General features: G+C 36.8%; 1 protein-coding gene across 4 annotated transcripts in view; it reads right to left on the bottom strand.

The window, feature by feature from the left end:
* The window catches only part of phip (pleckstrin homology domain interacting protein), a 47,137-nt gene extending 31,070 nt beyond the window's left edge, over nucleotides 1-16,067 (bottom strand). The window contains exons 1-12 of one of the 4 annotated variants that reach the window (XM_051879649.1): nucleotides 15,709-16,067; nucleotides 15,539-15,597; nucleotides 15,425-15,454; nucleotides 15,214-15,273; nucleotides 12,734-12,884; nucleotides 12,104-12,202; nucleotides 11,648-11,808; nucleotides 6,382-6,603; nucleotides 3,294-3,394; nucleotides 2,872-2,942; nucleotides 1,629-1,729; nucleotides 1,005-1,045 (exon numbers count right to left, since the gene is read on the bottom strand). In XM_051879649.1, coding sequence (XP_051735609.1) covers nucleotides 1,005-1,045; nucleotides 1,629-1,729; nucleotides 2,872-2,942; nucleotides 3,294-3,394; nucleotides 6,382-6,603; nucleotides 11,648-11,808; nucleotides 12,104-12,202; nucleotides 12,734-12,884; nucleotides 15,214-15,273; nucleotides 15,425-15,454; nucleotides 15,539-15,597; nucleotides 15,709-15,748 — 1,136 coding nt within the window. In that variant the 5' untranslated portion in view covers nucleotides 15,749-16,067. Of the gene's footprint in view, nucleotides 1-1,004; nucleotides 1,046-1,628; nucleotides 1,730-2,871; nucleotides 2,943-3,293; nucleotides 3,395-6,381; nucleotides 6,604-11,647; nucleotides 11,809-12,103; nucleotides 12,203-12,733; nucleotides 12,885-14,638; nucleotides 14,910-15,213; nucleotides 15,274-15,424; nucleotides 15,455-15,538; nucleotides 15,598-15,708 lie in introns of those variants that run through there. The other 3 variants (XM_051879648.1, XM_051879652.1, XM_051879651.1) reach the window with 3 other exon arrangements.
* Nucleotides 16,068-16,546: the final 479 nt, after the last annotated feature.

Below are 16,546 nucleotides of genomic sequence, written 5' to 3' on the forward strand. Positions count from 1 at the left end.
GGCTTTTTTTTTTCTATTTTTTTTTTTTTTTGTATTATCCACAATTTGTATTATCCTAAAATTTAAGAGTATCATAGATTAAAAACAATTTGCCAATGGGGTAACAAAAGTAAAATGTAAGATAAATGTAAGATAGATTTTCTGAAATCTTATGCAATTTTGATTCTCAAGTACATTTATCTTGGGATGTTTAGAGATTTGTGCCTGAAAACAAGAAAATAATTTTTGCAGTCTACAACGCAGTGGCATAGCATTAACGTGAACTGCAAGGTAGGGAGGATGTGTGTGACATGAGCTGATAAGTTTGTATTAACGTAAGAGTGTATTACTCTATGAGGGAGTGTGGCTCTATAAATGAGTCAGAGTGTAACTCCATTAAATAAGACTGCACACAGTAACACACAATGCCCACACAGTCTACTCATTTGTGGCATGGACCACATCTTTTGACAGTACACTCTTCTGCAGTTCTATTGATTGGTGAGATTTCTTCCCTTCTTATGTATGTAACACTGGATGCTGTCTCCTCCGGTAAAAAGAATCTGTTCATGTGAACATCCATCTTTTTAAATCCTTAGGGACCTGTTACAGACCTCTCCCGCTTACTACTCTCCTTCTCTCTCTCTCTCCTCCTTTTCTCCCTCTTCTCCTGTCACACTCTCTATTTCCCACCCTCCCCCAATGCAAAAACATTTGCTCATTAAAGTAGAGCGAGTGAAAAACATAAAAGAGCTTGCAGAGACTGAATAAAGAACTAGTATGTGTGGGTAACTGTCATGTGCCTGTTGTTTAAGCAGAAAGACATTTCATGCACCTGAACTCTTGTACGATGTGTATCGTAGGCATCGGGCATGCCTGTTTGTGTGTGATGGGAACAAGGGTATTTTTTTCTGCTGACAACATAAGCTCATAATAATTATAAGAACCCCCACGTTCCATTAATCCAACAAACCTGACATACAAACACACACTCTCTCACATTCACACATCGCAGTGTTGCTCACCTATCTCCACTATGGGAGAACTGGATGCTGTCGACTTTATCCTGAGGAAAAAGATGAAGTCATTAAAAAACATGAGGGGAACCTCAAAACAATGTATTCCTGCAACAGTAAAGCCAGGAAAGAGAATGAAAATGAGGTGCTTTAAAGCAAAAGATCAATGTTATATTAATATTGAGAAAAATATTTTTATATTATACATGTATACACATACATAAACTGGGGAGTTGTTGAATTGTATTACATAATTGTTATAGTTATATATATAGTTAACATGATAAAATTAATTATCTCATATAATGCAAATATTATATTAGACCATTATGAAATAACAGTATATGTGCAGTTTATTATATACTGTATATTACATACTAACTTACAAAATAGTATCAATCAATCAAATCAATTTGTATTTGCATTTTTTTTTAACCTTTTTTACCTATTTGTTAGCAGAGACACTGGACAGGGTGTTAGAAATGGCCACAAACCAGATCCAAACTTGGGTCATTTGTGCAAAAAAAAAATAACAATACACATGCTCTACCTCTAACTTTTTCAACATCTAAATTGCATTTTTGTTAATTAAGGTGTAAATAGTCACAAAATGCAAACAAACGCTTTACATACAGTGTGAGACTCCAGCTCAGATATCTTCTCTGGTTGTCCACCTCCAAAGTAATAAACCCTAATGATGTGATCAGTGCTGCCTGTCGCGAGGAACATCCCACCTGAAATATCATCAAAAATCACTTAGCATTACATAAATTACATCACCACAACACAGCATTAATGTGCATACAAACCAGAAGAAATCCATCATTAACAAACGCTTTGTCATCATTTTCGTGCAGGCGCAATCTCGCAAATACAAGCAATAACCACAATATGGTGTTAATGAACGAGAAACTCAAACAGCTCAAATAAATTCAGACCGTGTGATACCATAGAAATGTAGAGGAAAGAACTAGAAGCTGAGTGTGCGTGTCAATCTGGGTGAATGCCAGTAGAGTGTTTCTTTTCTTCAGTAATGTGTATTTGAAGAGCTCCTGCAGTGCTCAACACTCTTTTTTAAAAAGTCTGTGATATCTGTCTGACAACAGGATATTTATAGCCTTACTCTGCAGAAAAACGTTTAAGCCAAAACGATCCGTCGTCACTCTATAATCTGCTATCAGCTTTCAGAACAATGAAAACATGGGAATATTCGCTTAATATCACATTTCTATGTAAGCACACACATTCATATAATCATAGGCATGAGTCTTAAATATTATGGCTGTCAATCGACTACAATTTGTAGTTGAATTACATGATTTGCAGGTGAAATAATTAAATTAACTGCAACTAATCATACATATAAATATTTGATTAGAAAAGCCCACAAATTAAGGTAATAATGGCAAACAAAAGCATTGGAAAAGCAGCTTAGAAGTTAATCTTGTTTGTTTTATCTCTGGCCTACAGTCCACAGCAATACATTTAACAAAAATTTGTCAGTCTGTCCAATAACGATTTGGGGCCATTCACACAAGACTGTGCATTTCATTAACAGCCCTAATAAATATAGATTTTCTCAATTCATACACTAGTTTTATTCCATTTTCTTTCTTATATAAAAGATCTGTATCATGTCATATGGTAAAGCAGTTAAGCAAACTGGCAGATGCCACTGATCAGTGTCTATAAACTCCAAAAAGAAGAAACGTCCCAAGTGTCCCATTTCTGAACACATGTTTTACTACAAGCTCAGTGTCGGAACAAAAGCATTTTGTCACATGGGTTCCCAATGGGAGAGGCTGTGAATGGTAAAAGATAACTTATAAAATGGGAGCAGGTAGAGGTGAGAAAAGAGCTGACACTTTTGGCCTACCTGCACTAAAAGAGGAACAGATCATCTGCACGCCTGGTCTGGGACGCTCGATGAATTTGCTGGGTCGCTGCCTGCACACACATAAAAACATATAGAAACACGGTGAGTGCGAGAATATAGTCTCTTAGTGGTCTTTCATGACACTTCTTAAAGGTGAAGCTTGTCATTTCTGTACCAAATGGATTCGCAAAAAACGATGATTGAAAAATTAAAAGTCTCAGTATATTAAGCTGGGATAAGAGAACGTTTTTAGCACTGAAAAATATGACATTTCAGCTCTGTTCAAAAGAAAATTACATGTTTCTCCTTTACAGTAATTCAACTAAACAAAAGGAGAAAGATTCAAATGCTTGATCTAAATGGCAAAGAAAACACTCAATCTTAAAACCCCACAGATGTGTGCAAGAATAAAGGAAACTCACCCAAATTTGAGCGTGCGTGCATCCCACTGCCAGAAACAGATGGTGCCGTCAGCTCCAGTCGAGGACAGGAACCTCTTATTGCCACTGCACAGAGGAGAAAACTACACACACACACACACAAACAGCTGAAACAGGTTTGCAACACATTAAACATTGTCTCTATGAGTGGGGTGCAATTGTGCATGACTACACCATACACTGCAAAACATATTTGTCAATTTAATGTATTTTGTTTTTAAGAAATTAATACTTTTATTCAGCAAGGATGCATTCAATTCTTCATTCATTAGGGATGTCACAGAGATAACTTTCACACCGTTATATAAACTTGCGACTGACAACACCGTGGGGGGGATCGTTATGAATGTGCGCTCGCTTTTCACTTTCGCTTTTGAATTTGCAATTGCACGTAAAGGGCCTATAACTTCATCTACATGTGGGGTATTGAAATCATCAAATTTGTGATCATGAGTAGGCAACTTTCGGTATAGGGAGCAGCAGTACTGACTGCTAGGCCTGTCACGATAACTACTTTTTGTTGTGCGATATATTGCCCCAGAAATAATTGCGACATGCGATATTATTGTCATTTTAAGACCATTTTATGCCACTGAATATATAATCATAATATAACAGCATAATAATGCAAGTAGGCCTACACACTTTCAAATGACAATGAACTTAACTCTTAAGAATATTTAGATACTGGAATTGAAGCGTCAAAAAAATAATAACGTTGAATAAATAATAAATAAACCTTTGCTTACAGAAACTGCAAAAAAACAAGTAGAAAAAAAAAAACACTTGCAAATGCACAAAAGGCACTTATATGGAGATTTTCCATCTACAGGTTTTTCCCTGACCTTATTTTCTCAGTAAAGTAAGGGTGCACGCTATTGTCAGATGACCATATGAACAAAGACACAGATTTAGCAGTCAGGTATGGCCTGTTGAGGTATCTGTTTTTCTAGAGGCGTGTTTGAAAAACTTCTTTTAACTTGAGCGCCGCGTTTTAGTGCCACGTCATGCACAAGATGCTGCAAAAGACACGAGTGCAACAGTCACACAAACACGTTTCCAAGGAAAGATGGCGCAGTGGAACGCAAAAACGCGTTCTCTATGAAAACGAACTAGACACTCATGACTGCCGCGTCCTGTGTGAAACTAGCTGTGAGCGTGCACCATTTCGCGCTGTCATGTTTATATTTGCACCAGTAGATTGCGGAAACTGAGTGCATTTGCACTTATTCTTCCAAACTATATGTAGTTGTCAAGAAAACACTATAACGACTCGAATGGCACATTTTTCCGTCCGTCGATGTCAGCTCTGTGTATGAAGGAGCTGAGCCCCGCTTTCGCCTCAGAGAGCTGACGAGATGACAGAGGCAGCACGATCGGCAAAATGTCGGTGACATTTATTTTTGTGTAAACATAATGGGCTATATATCGCGTCACCAAAAATTATTGAGGTCGTGTCCATATATTGTGCGATAATTCGATATATCGACTATCGCAACAGGCCTACTGACTGCACATTTTACAAGATGAGATATTTGTTAATGACGCTCAGGATCTGTTGCAAACCAAATCCTCGTCACATCTGCACTGTGCTGCGACTCTGCAGCTCGTGCTGTATATGGAGCAGAGCAGACGCTTTGTTTATAATTGTAACGTCCGTTGTCCAACTAAACTAAATGGTTTTTGTTTCAATAAAAAAGTGAAACGACAGTGGGCAAGTAATAGGGCTGCACAATTTATCACGATTAAACCGCACGTGATTTGGCAAAGGCTGCAAATTATTTAATGCGCAGCTTGTCACAGCTGTACAGCTCTGTGATCAGTAGTAAATGCTTCTTCATCTGAAAGCCAAAGGGCGCTCTTGTGCAGAAACTCCAAATATGCCCGCCGCAGAAGAAGATAACACACGTCATATCGCTGTAGCTGAATAAAGAGAAGATTGAAACGCTTTTATTGATTAAACATGACTAATAAACACACGACTGCCTTATTCTGTGTAAGAAGCCACATCATCTGACAGAAGGATGCTCAACTGTCGTTATGAAGTGAGTTTGGAGTAAAAACATGCTATTAAATGTTGTCTTTTGTTGGACAAGATGTTAATAAATGCTTCATGTCTGGAAAGATGTTTGACGAAGGTTGCTTTTTCAAATGTACATTAAAAGAGACTCAATCTCGCAGTGCTTTCAGATGGATTAGTATTTGGAGCCATACTCCAAAAAAAAATAAAAATAATAGCAGCCTTTGCGATGTCATAATTACACTAAGAATCACATTTAAGCGTTAATCGCATTTAAGTTCAATGTTATTTTTCGTATCGTGCAATAAATCGTGCAGCCCTAGCAAGTAATTAAATCTGTGTATGGGGGAACAGTGTAATACAACGGTAACACTGTATATTTCTGGCTACTATAAGTTTCACAGTCATTTTCACAGAAATAGTTCTGCAGTTTCTTATAATTAAGGAAATGACTGTAACAGCAGAATTGTGCTGTATTCACAATAATTAGATGTGTCTGCATTATAATAATCTCTGTATATTTATATATACTGGGCTACACTTAGATTCATATCATGCAATTGTTTTAATACTGTTTTGCTAGCCTTGCTGACAAGTCGTAATAAAAGTTCACCATCTTACCACAGTACCATTTCAAACTATTTTTAAGGTTAATTGTTTATAAAAGATATTTTTGAACTATAACATAGAACAACCAGTCATAATGCTTAGTTTATTTTCTCCATGCACATCCAATTGCGTTCTGTGACATCGGCTGGGAGAAAATTAATTTAAAGTTTCCAGCCAAAGGGACTATGAATCACCATAATGGTGACTATTTACACCATTATCCTACAATGGTGTTCAATATGGTTGTCTTTTACAGTAATTTAGTGTATTACCACAGAAAAGGACCTAGACTGGAATTGATTACACAGTAAAAATCTAAATAGGCTATTTTACTGTTGGAAAAATAGCTGTTAAATCTTAAATAAAATTCTTAATACTGGTGAATTTCTCATGCATATCTCTGTGCGTCTATTAAAGTGTGAATGTAAACGTGTTGCACACCTGTAATGACGTGATGGATGCAGCGTGGCCCTCCAGTACCGCCAGCGGGGCGCAGGTCTGCAGGCACCACACTCTGATCATTTTATCACAGCTGCCGGCTGCCAGCAGGGTGTTCTCATAATTCACAGCCATGTCTGAAATCTCTGCCGCATGACCTCTCAGTGTCGCCAGCAAACGCCCGTTATCCGTCGCCCAGATCTTCACCAGACAGTCGTCTGAACCCTGAGGAAACACACCACAAACGGTAACCCCTCAGACCCTGCTAAAGTTCTCATCAGAAAGTTTAGGCTCTGTGCAGCCAAATAAAATACACAAGAATTTAGTCAAGTGTTTTGCAAATTAATTAAATTAATGCAGAGATTCCAGCCAATTGTTTGAAGATAAACCAATGCCCACAGGGTCTCTAAAGACGGGAATATTGAGTCATTTAAAATGCACTTAATACAATTAAATAGGTTCAGATAACAAGTTTGTTCTGCGCCAAGAGAAGCATATTACCTAAGAGTGTTTTAGGGTGATTTCAACATTGTTTTTGGTTACTGTTACTCAACCCATTGTTTTATGTATCCAAAACCACTTTAAAAACTTACCTTGCTCATGAAGTCAACATGAAATCAATTTAATGAATTACTTTAATTCATGTTCCTGGTCTTATTGAGAACAGTTCGTCAGTGCACTGCATATTATTCCAAAAAAAATAACTTTCCTTTCCTACTTTAGGTATTTAGATTCCTACAATAGACTGGGCCTGTGGATAAATGTCTTGATGTTTTTATTGTATTTTTGGTAACACTTTACAATGAGGTTCATTTGTTAACATTTCTTAACGTATTAACTAACATGAACTAACCATGAGCAATACATTTGTTACTGTATTTACTAATCTTCATTAACGTTAGTTAATAAAAATACAGCTGTTCATTGTTTGTTCATGTTAGTTCACAGTGCATTAACTAATGTTAACTAATACAACATTTGATTATAATAATGCATTAGTAAATGTTGAAATTAACATTAACAAAGATTAATAAATGCTGTATAAGTGCAGTTCATTATTAGTTCATGTTAACTAATGTAGTTAATTAATGTCAACTAATGAACCTTATTGTAAAGTGTTACCATATTTTTAATTAAATAAATAGATGCAGCCTTGGTGAGCATAAGAGACTTATTTTAAAAGCATTAAAACAATCTTTTTGACCCCAAACTTTTGAATGGTAGAGTACATACATCATCCCATCGCTTCCTGCAGAAACATTATAAATGTCGAACACAAATATTACTATTCTTTACTAATACTATTTCTAGAGAGTCTAATGTGAATTTATTGCAGAGTAAATCAAACATGCTTTTAACCTAAAAATGCAGGACTGTGGCATTGCATTTCCATGACAACAAGCAGAGGATCATAAAAAGCAAGTGCTACCTACAGCAGTCTTTCAATCACAGCTTGATTGAAAGATGCTTTTTTCCCCCTCATAATCAGCTTGCCATTTACCTCCTCATTTCACAAACTCAAATTTAACAACATGAAAATATCACTGTTGTTTCCAGAAACACTAGAATTAACTGCGATAACAACATTGATTTTAGCAGGCCACACATGCATATCGAATTGAGCAAAGAAAAATGATCCCCAAGCCACACACAGAGACGAACATTCCCGAAGATCTGTTAAACACAGACGGAATGCCAATGACACACTGGCTAATGGCTCAGGAATATGAAAGAGATTATTTTATCCGTGGCTCGCAGCCAAATCCATAAAAGAAACACTTTTTTCAACATGTGCGCACAGACACGCCCCCCTACGCCGGGAGAAAAAGACCTATAGAAAGAAAAAAAAAAAAAAGGAGGAAATACACAGAGAGACCAAGATCGAAAGAGGAAAAGACAAAGAGAACAGGAGTAGGAGAGAGAGATAGAGGGAAAAGGGAGGGAGAGGCAGAAAGAGGGGGAGTAATCCTTGCTGTTCAGCCATTTTTGGAGCATTTAAAACTTGCAGAGTAAAATGGAACCCAAGAGTGCACACTCAAAAACACACATCAGCAAAGCACACACAAGCACGATCCTACAGGCCGCTTAAAACCAGAGCGCTGACAAATGTTAACAAAAGCTCAAGCCACAGGCTGAGAGTGAGATAATGTCAGAGAAATGCCCGAATCAAAACACGTCCACTCACACACACACACACACACACACAATCTTTAACAAGTTTGTGGGCATGATCATGTCACAGAGCAACAGTATGCTTGCCCAGATGGAACATGTGAATGACCTTTAACCTCTACACTTATCCCAGAGTCAAAACATTATCTGTCCCTGTGAGCTCAGAAGGCTCACTGTCTAAAAATACCCTTTTAGTCACTAGGAAATTAAGACAGAGTTCCCAGTGAAGCACAACATTGGTCAAATGAAAAGAACTACTCACTGAAAAAAAATCCAACAAAGGGCCATAGAGCTGAGTCTGATTTAATAATGACACGCACTACTGTTCAAAAGTTTTTATGTTTTTGAAAGAAGTCTCTTATGCTCAGCAAGGCAGCATTTATCTGATTAAAAAAAAAATATTCTAAAATATTATTACAATTTAAAATAACTTTTTTCTATTTTTAATATATTTTAAAGTGTACGGCAAACCTGAATTTAAAAGGGTACGTTTACATGACAACCATGTACTAAAAAAGAAAAAGTTTTTTCCTTTGCGTTTAGATGGCAACATTGTCAAAACTATTCCTTTTCACAAGGATCCACAATTAGACTAAAAACGCTGTATTATGCTGCCAGGCCAGTAGATGGCGATATGACTTTGTAATGAAACAAAGCGCTTATAGACTGCATGCGCATGACATCACGTTTTCACAAATTCACATTTTTGTAGTTTACACACAGATAATAACGGTATCGTTTTCCAAAACTTTGCGTTTTCAGGCCCCCAAACGCCATTTTTGTGTAAATGAATGGCCAAAACACAAAAAGTTTTACGTTTTTAGTTGAAAGCAGTGTCGTGTAAACGGCCCCTAATATGCGGCTCTGGTGCTCAAGAAACATTTATTATTATCAATGTTGAAAACAATCTATGTTTTTAATTTATAATAGTACAATGATTATAACAACAAAAATATATTTCTGGAAACTGTGATCAACTTTTTCAGAATTCTTTGATGATTGATTAGAAAGATCAAATGGCAAAATCTTTTTTAACATTATTAATGTCTTTATGGTCACTTTTGATCATAATAATGCAACCTTGAACAAAAGTATATATTTTTTAAATCTTGTAAAGAGGCATCAAAAAGACCACAATACAAATCTGCATATTTTTATTTAAACCTATAATTAAAAAGTCTCAAGATTTTGAAAAATGTAAAACAAAGCACAAATTATGATGTAAAATGAATTAAGTATTCTTCACTATTTCTAGGTCACTAATAAACCCAAGTAAATTGTGACACTGATCATGTGAGTCTTGATGTTCTTGCTTTCACTGACACACAAGAAGTTTTTTGGATCATCCTCAAATCATACAAGAGAAGATGATCATCAGGTTTTACAGAAACGTGTGGAGTTCATGTATCTTGAGCGCTGCTGTCTTTAAAAAAAAAACCCAAAACAAATACTAAAAAAAATTTTCACTCAAATTGTTGCAGATAAAATAAACTGTTATTAAAAAAAACTGTATTTAACTAAAAAAAAAAAACAATCCTTTTTACTAGTGGTCCCAGACCCTTTAAATCAAAACACACTGAAAACACTTTCTGTACATGATGAATTACTCAGACATCACAACAGGCCTGAAATCGATAACAAGCCACGTTTTCATGTATGAATTTATGTTTTTATCCAAAGCATCTTGCCATGTAAAATAAACACAAGTTAAGTCAATGGCCCCTGTTAATGATGCTCTCAATGATAAACTACAGAACAGTTCATTTGAACCACTGTAACAACATCCAGTGTGAACATAACTCCCTTACAGGCAAGTCTCTGCTCAACTCATAAAAGCACAGCTGCTTTCAGAACCTCAAACCCACTCAGACATCTGGACCAAACAGCGATCACATCCCTCCATTCAATAGGCCATTTGAGACCATCATGTTCATTGGGGGATTTTGCAATGTTAAAGCTCTTGACCTAAACTGTTTTATTATATGACACTTTAACAGCACCCTAAAAAGCTTAGTGACATCCCTTTAAATTCCTTAATGGGTAGGCATACAGTTGTATGTATACAGTTTAATGAGGCATACAGTCTAATTAAAGCCACAAAGGCTTAAGTGATTTAAATCAGCTACATTGTCAGTATTTGTATGTTCTGACTGCTTAATCAGTTCTGAACTTCTGAATTTATTTAAATGTACTGAATATTAAATATGTTAAAAAGCAAAAGCATCATGGTCATGGTACTTCTCATTATAAGTGTAAATGCAAATTTATACTATGGGATATATGGAGTTGCCCACCACACACACTGTAAAGAAAACAAGGTTCTTTCCTAGTCATTTGTGATCACTGGATAAGTATTTTAAATATATATATATAATTTTATAGATATTATATTTCAAATATAGAGCAACTTCTAGTCAATTAATAAAATATTAGCTAAGCATAGCTAGAAAAATTAGTATTAATTCAATCAAATCTACACCTGGAAATCAAAACTGTTTTTTTTTCCTCCAGGTTTTCCACGTCCTTGACACTCTGTTATAAATAAAAACAAACTCGAAAGTCCGCAATCATTTTCTGAATGTTTTATCTCTTGGAGAAATCATTAATTTTCCAATTTCTTGAAATCTTTTTTGAAAAGCTCATATTGAAGTCAACTCTTAAAACCATCCAATCACCACTCACAATAAATAAAACTTAACAATAAATGAATAGAGCATCTTCTCTCTGAATTTATTTCCAGATGCACATGCGAGCACACGCACACACACACACACACACACACACACACACAGGCAGTCTGACAGCACAAGAACATAACAAACAAATTAAAATTCCATAACCTGATGTAATAATACACTCCAGAATACTACACTCAAAAAGCAGCCAAGGAAGGGCACACAACACAAATGTTCATAAATATGTTTCAGAAACATACAGTGTTCTAAAAACCTGCACATTTCAGTTCTATGATTCATTTATACATTATATTTATATATTTCAAAATGTTTTTCATATTCATTACATTTCAAAAAAGGTATGCACATTCAAAAACATTAGTTTTTTTTTTTGACCAATGTTATAAAACCAGAGGTCTTACTGTGAAGATGCGGCGCCCGGTGCGGTCGAAGGTGACACAGTACACAGATGACAGGTGGCCCAGAATTCTCTTGTGCATCTTCATATGTTGGTAAACGGCTGTAGGGACCAGCTGACCCAACCGATACGAGCCATTCAGTCTCCGACTGTATACCGTTTCCACTATAACACACAAGACATATCCAGCAAAACAACATGAGAGCAAATATATGTGAATCTATAGCATTCTAAGCAAATTCTTATTATCATCATTTCATTTACAGCAAAAACTATTTTTAATGTATGGTCCACATTTTTCTAAATTTCTAAAACACTTATATAAGCTAAACATACTAAAGACTGTTATTTCAACCATCAAATCAATACAAATCAGTTTTAAAAAGGTCTAAGGATTTGGATGAATGTTGTTTCTTCCACTGGAATACATTAACATAGCAACCAATAAGAGCTGACTTACCAATATTGGGCGGGCTTCCATAGATGACTGGCGGCTCCGGTGGCCTGCCACAGTGCAGGGCTGCGAGGGCGGACCCCTTCCATACCACGTGCTTACAACCTGCCAACAAACACGTGGGACTGTCACTAAATATACACAGGAGAAGTGACTGAATCCCTAGGCACACATACACAAACTGGTATTGATGTAAAACACACATATTTACCGCAAAACAAAACGTAATATATGCTTTTGCTTTATCTCTTGGAAGGGCAATAGCAATATTCTTGATAATGTTATAGAAAGTTTTAATTGCTATGAAATGCTATTATGGAGGTAAATCCCACCACTACTGATCAATTATCAATCCTTTCTTTTGCATACTTACTTATACATCGGACAATAGCGAGATGCCATTTGTAAATATTAAAAAGACTTTCATTTATAATGAACATGCCAAATGTGAAAGTTTTTCCCCCATCTTCAGCTTTTTCATTCAAAAAACAGTAAATATACATCTGATCTTACATTTCTTTACAGCAGTTATGGGGTTAATGTTTTATTTTTGCTTAACTTGGCTGTTAACAGGTTACTTTGCTTATTATAAAAACAGATGATGAATATATTCAATGTTCAAGCAGAAACACTCACTCTTGTTTGTACGCAGCACTGACTGTCGTCCGGCTCCCAGCAGTGAGTTGACTCCGGGTACGCTGGCTGGCACTTCCCTCTCTAAAAGAGGGCTCACTCGCTCACACACCTGCAACAGGTGATCTGAAGAAATGTGCCGGTACAATTTGACCTATACACACAATCACAAACATGTATTAGGGCAAATGGATCTGTTTAATAACATACTGTTTTATACCATGTTCAATCCGCTAAATTATTGTGTCGCAATAGTGTATGCATAGAAATTAGATTTAAACAAAAACATGTTTTTGTGCGAATATAAATGCAACAATATTGCAACCTTGCAATTAATTTACAGTCTTAACATTAATCTACATAAATACCTTCTTAAAGACATAATTACAATTATATAATGTAATAATTAAATTTTCTACAACATTCAAATTTAATCAAAGCATGCAATGTGAAGGCTTTAATTTAAAATGATCACCATGAAATAAATTCATATAATAAACTTGTACTAAAAAAATAACTCAACAAAAAAATAAAAGGACATATTTAAAAACAGCCATTTAGCAGACATTATCAATGCACACATAAAAAAACATTCACATAATAGCATAATTAAAACCTTCAGAGGGTTATAGACGACACTTCGTTTCAATCCAATACAGTTTTACTGCCGTTTTGCAAGGATTTTTTTTTATCTTTCCATATTTTCCCTAGAGATGAATCTAATCTACAGTGTAAAATGTGCGTCTCCCTGCGCAACGCGTCAGTACGGGTATCTTTTATCAAGCCTGTTCAGCAGATCCAGCTTCCAACTGCAGGCCAGTAATTAATGTGGCTTTAATTGCATTTAGCGTCATCCTATTGGTCGCCACACACACACACACACACACACACATACTTCATATCCAGCCACACATACACACAAACGCGCGCGCACACACCGCTTAGCTAATGATTTTATACATAAGGCCATGTTTAACAGTGAGTGTATATGAATTAAAAACATTAATTATACAGTATTTAACAACGGTATCTAAAATATGGCTTACAGTTGTTAATTCATTATCCCTAATTACTGTTATTACATTACATGTAAAGTATTTTGCGAAAAAAATAGTAATTAATAAAAATGTAAATTATTCCTAAAATTATTTAAATAAACATTTTATTTAAAAATACATGTATTTATTTTATAAATATTAACATTTTGTAATTACAATTTTAATGCAATGTTGTTACTATCATCATCATCATTATTTAATTAATATTATGAATAATGATAATTAATGCAGATTGCATAGCTCATTAACATATTGATCGAGGGACTCGAGACCTGACAAAAAAAAATTAATTGACAGCGCCAACATCAGGCGGTCAAGTCTCGTGTGCGTTATTCCTACCCACAATCTGCAGGCACGGGCTTTAACATCTTCACACACGGTAGTGAAATCATGCACGAGCGATCTCACACACATATACACACACACGAACGCATTCACTCAATATAATACTGGGATCTAGTGGCGTAGCGGCGCGCGAGATCATCCGCGAGACAATCGCGAATACAAAATAACAGATTATCGCTACAATGTGTGTGAATTTCTCCCTGTACAAGAGACGACGGAGAAACAACGGTAACAGGCTGTGTGATTAACAGACTGTTGTTGAGTCTATTAGTTACGCAACTGATATATATATTGGGGGGTGGCCATAACAGGGGCTGGATCAAAACACACTACAAGTTTTAAAATCAAGATATTTCGGTATATCTCACTTCGAATGAGGACTCAAATGGTTATCCCGAGTGATATCCCTACGTGGATTAGCGAGCTACTGAAAAATGCAAATAGTCCGATTAATAATTTATTTACCTTTCTAAATATCGTAATTAATAAATTAATCAATACGTACTCATTTCGATGTACCTCTCATTTGTGTTATCGGCCTCAAGTCTCACAACACTGTCTGTTCAGAAATAACTTCCTCCGAAAAAAAAATAAAAAATTTGTCAGGGCAACTTAAAAGTCCCATTACCCTCCTAAGATCCTCTACGTCTCCGGCTTGTTGTTTCCTGCTCCAAAAGCTTACTTTAAGTGAAATAAACTGAGGTAAAAGGAGTATTTTACCCTGACTATGGTTGTATTACATGGAGCAGAGCGCCTCCATCCCGCCCCGCTTTCAGTCTCTGCGCACTGGTCCCTCCTCCCTCCGCTCCCTTCCCCTTATAGCACCACATTCATGACGTCTCTTTATTTCTACATCAATTTTAACATCTATTTACACCTTGTGCACACCACTGTGTCCAAACTCACATCCCTGAGGTCAGGCCAGGCTCTGGGTTCATCTGATGGCAGTCCTTTCTAACCCTGAGGTTGGTTTTCCCCGTGTGTTCGGGTTAAGTTTTTTCCTGATTTAAAAATTGCGGGAAATTCAATTTCTTATTTTGCTCTCTAAAAAGTTTTCTCTCGGTTATAGGGATCCCTTACCAAATTTTCGTAACTCCCTGGGTGTTCTTTGCCAGTCCAGTCAATCCTTTTGGGTAACAGCTGTAATGGAAAAATGGTGTTAAATAGGTTTGGGTAAATTCTAAGGGGTCAAGTTTGTGTTTTTAAACCATAAATATGAAATCTGCGTTAAATTAGCAGCCTAAAGTGCAGCGCAGTGAGATGCGACGCGAGTAGGGCTCGCGCTGCTTACCTCCTTCTCCTGAACCTCCCGTATCAAGGTCTGAAAAAAGCACAAAAATAGCAAATTACCGTTCAATCTTCTCCAGAAATGTCGTTTACAATCCTATATTACAAAATCACCCACCTCTGCCGCGTCCTGACAAGGTCCAGCTTCTAAAAATCGGGCTATTAGGAAGTACAGTTCTGCGAGATGGGGGAGAATGAGCTACATTAGCTTTCAAGAAGGACGTGGTGGGAACGGCAAATGTATATAAAAATACTCCAGCGTCACCTTTATCAATTCCTTTTACTCACCGGATTTCAACTGCGCGACGTGTTTACGCTCAGCAGCCATGTTTAGGGTTGTTTTGGGGGTGAAGGAGAAGGTGTGTGTGGCCGTTCTGGGAAGCGGGTATCGCTGGGCTGCCCTATAGTTGTCAGTGTTTGTTCACCAGGAAGAGCTGCGCCTCCATTCACCCAACACACACTGAAAGAAGATCCGGCACATCGCTCGAGCCTTCCGCGCTCTCGCTAAATAGTCACCTCTTAAGCACAACGTGCCGTGCATCGATGCGGATAGACATCCCGAGCACCGGGTCGTTTGTGGTAAACAAGAAACGATGTTTCTAAAACATGCAGTTTAATGCACCTTACGGATGTTTGTGAATATTTTGGGTTTCAGTTTACGCTCCACACCCCCTCCTCCTTCTAAAAAGCACAACCCCTTTGCGCAGGAATACACGAGTACAGTCTAGTACGTACGCGCAGGACTGTGCTGTCAGGGAGGCTGTGATGCTAACGCTGAAGGGAAAAAAGAAGGCAATGGTGGCTCGTTTTATGCAAAAACGTAACTATTTATTCAGGCTACGGTTATTTGTTTGCTAAATACCGGACACTGAGCTTTAATGGCGCCTCTTGTTCTTCGGTCTATCGACCTTGCGGGCAGCGAAGCTCGGTTCTCACACCATGTTTCTCCCACAACAGCATATTGAAGCTAACTATCAAACACCCGAATTTTACCACTGTATTTTTGTGGTTGTGATGTGTATAAAAGTCAATTCGTTTCAATCATAAAACAGACTTATTCCAAGGAACCCACCCCCTCTCTTGGTTGTGATTTGGATTGGGAAGTCCTCCATTTCTTTCCCAAAAG

The sequence above is a fragment of the Ctenopharyngodon idella genome, chromosome 22 (genome assembly GCF_019924925.1).
Source record: "Ctenopharyngodon idella isolate HZGC_01 chromosome 22, HZGC01, whole genome shotgun sequence".
NCBI lineage: Eukaryota > Metazoa > Chordata > Actinopteri > Cypriniformes > Xenocyprididae > Ctenopharyngodon > Ctenopharyngodon idella.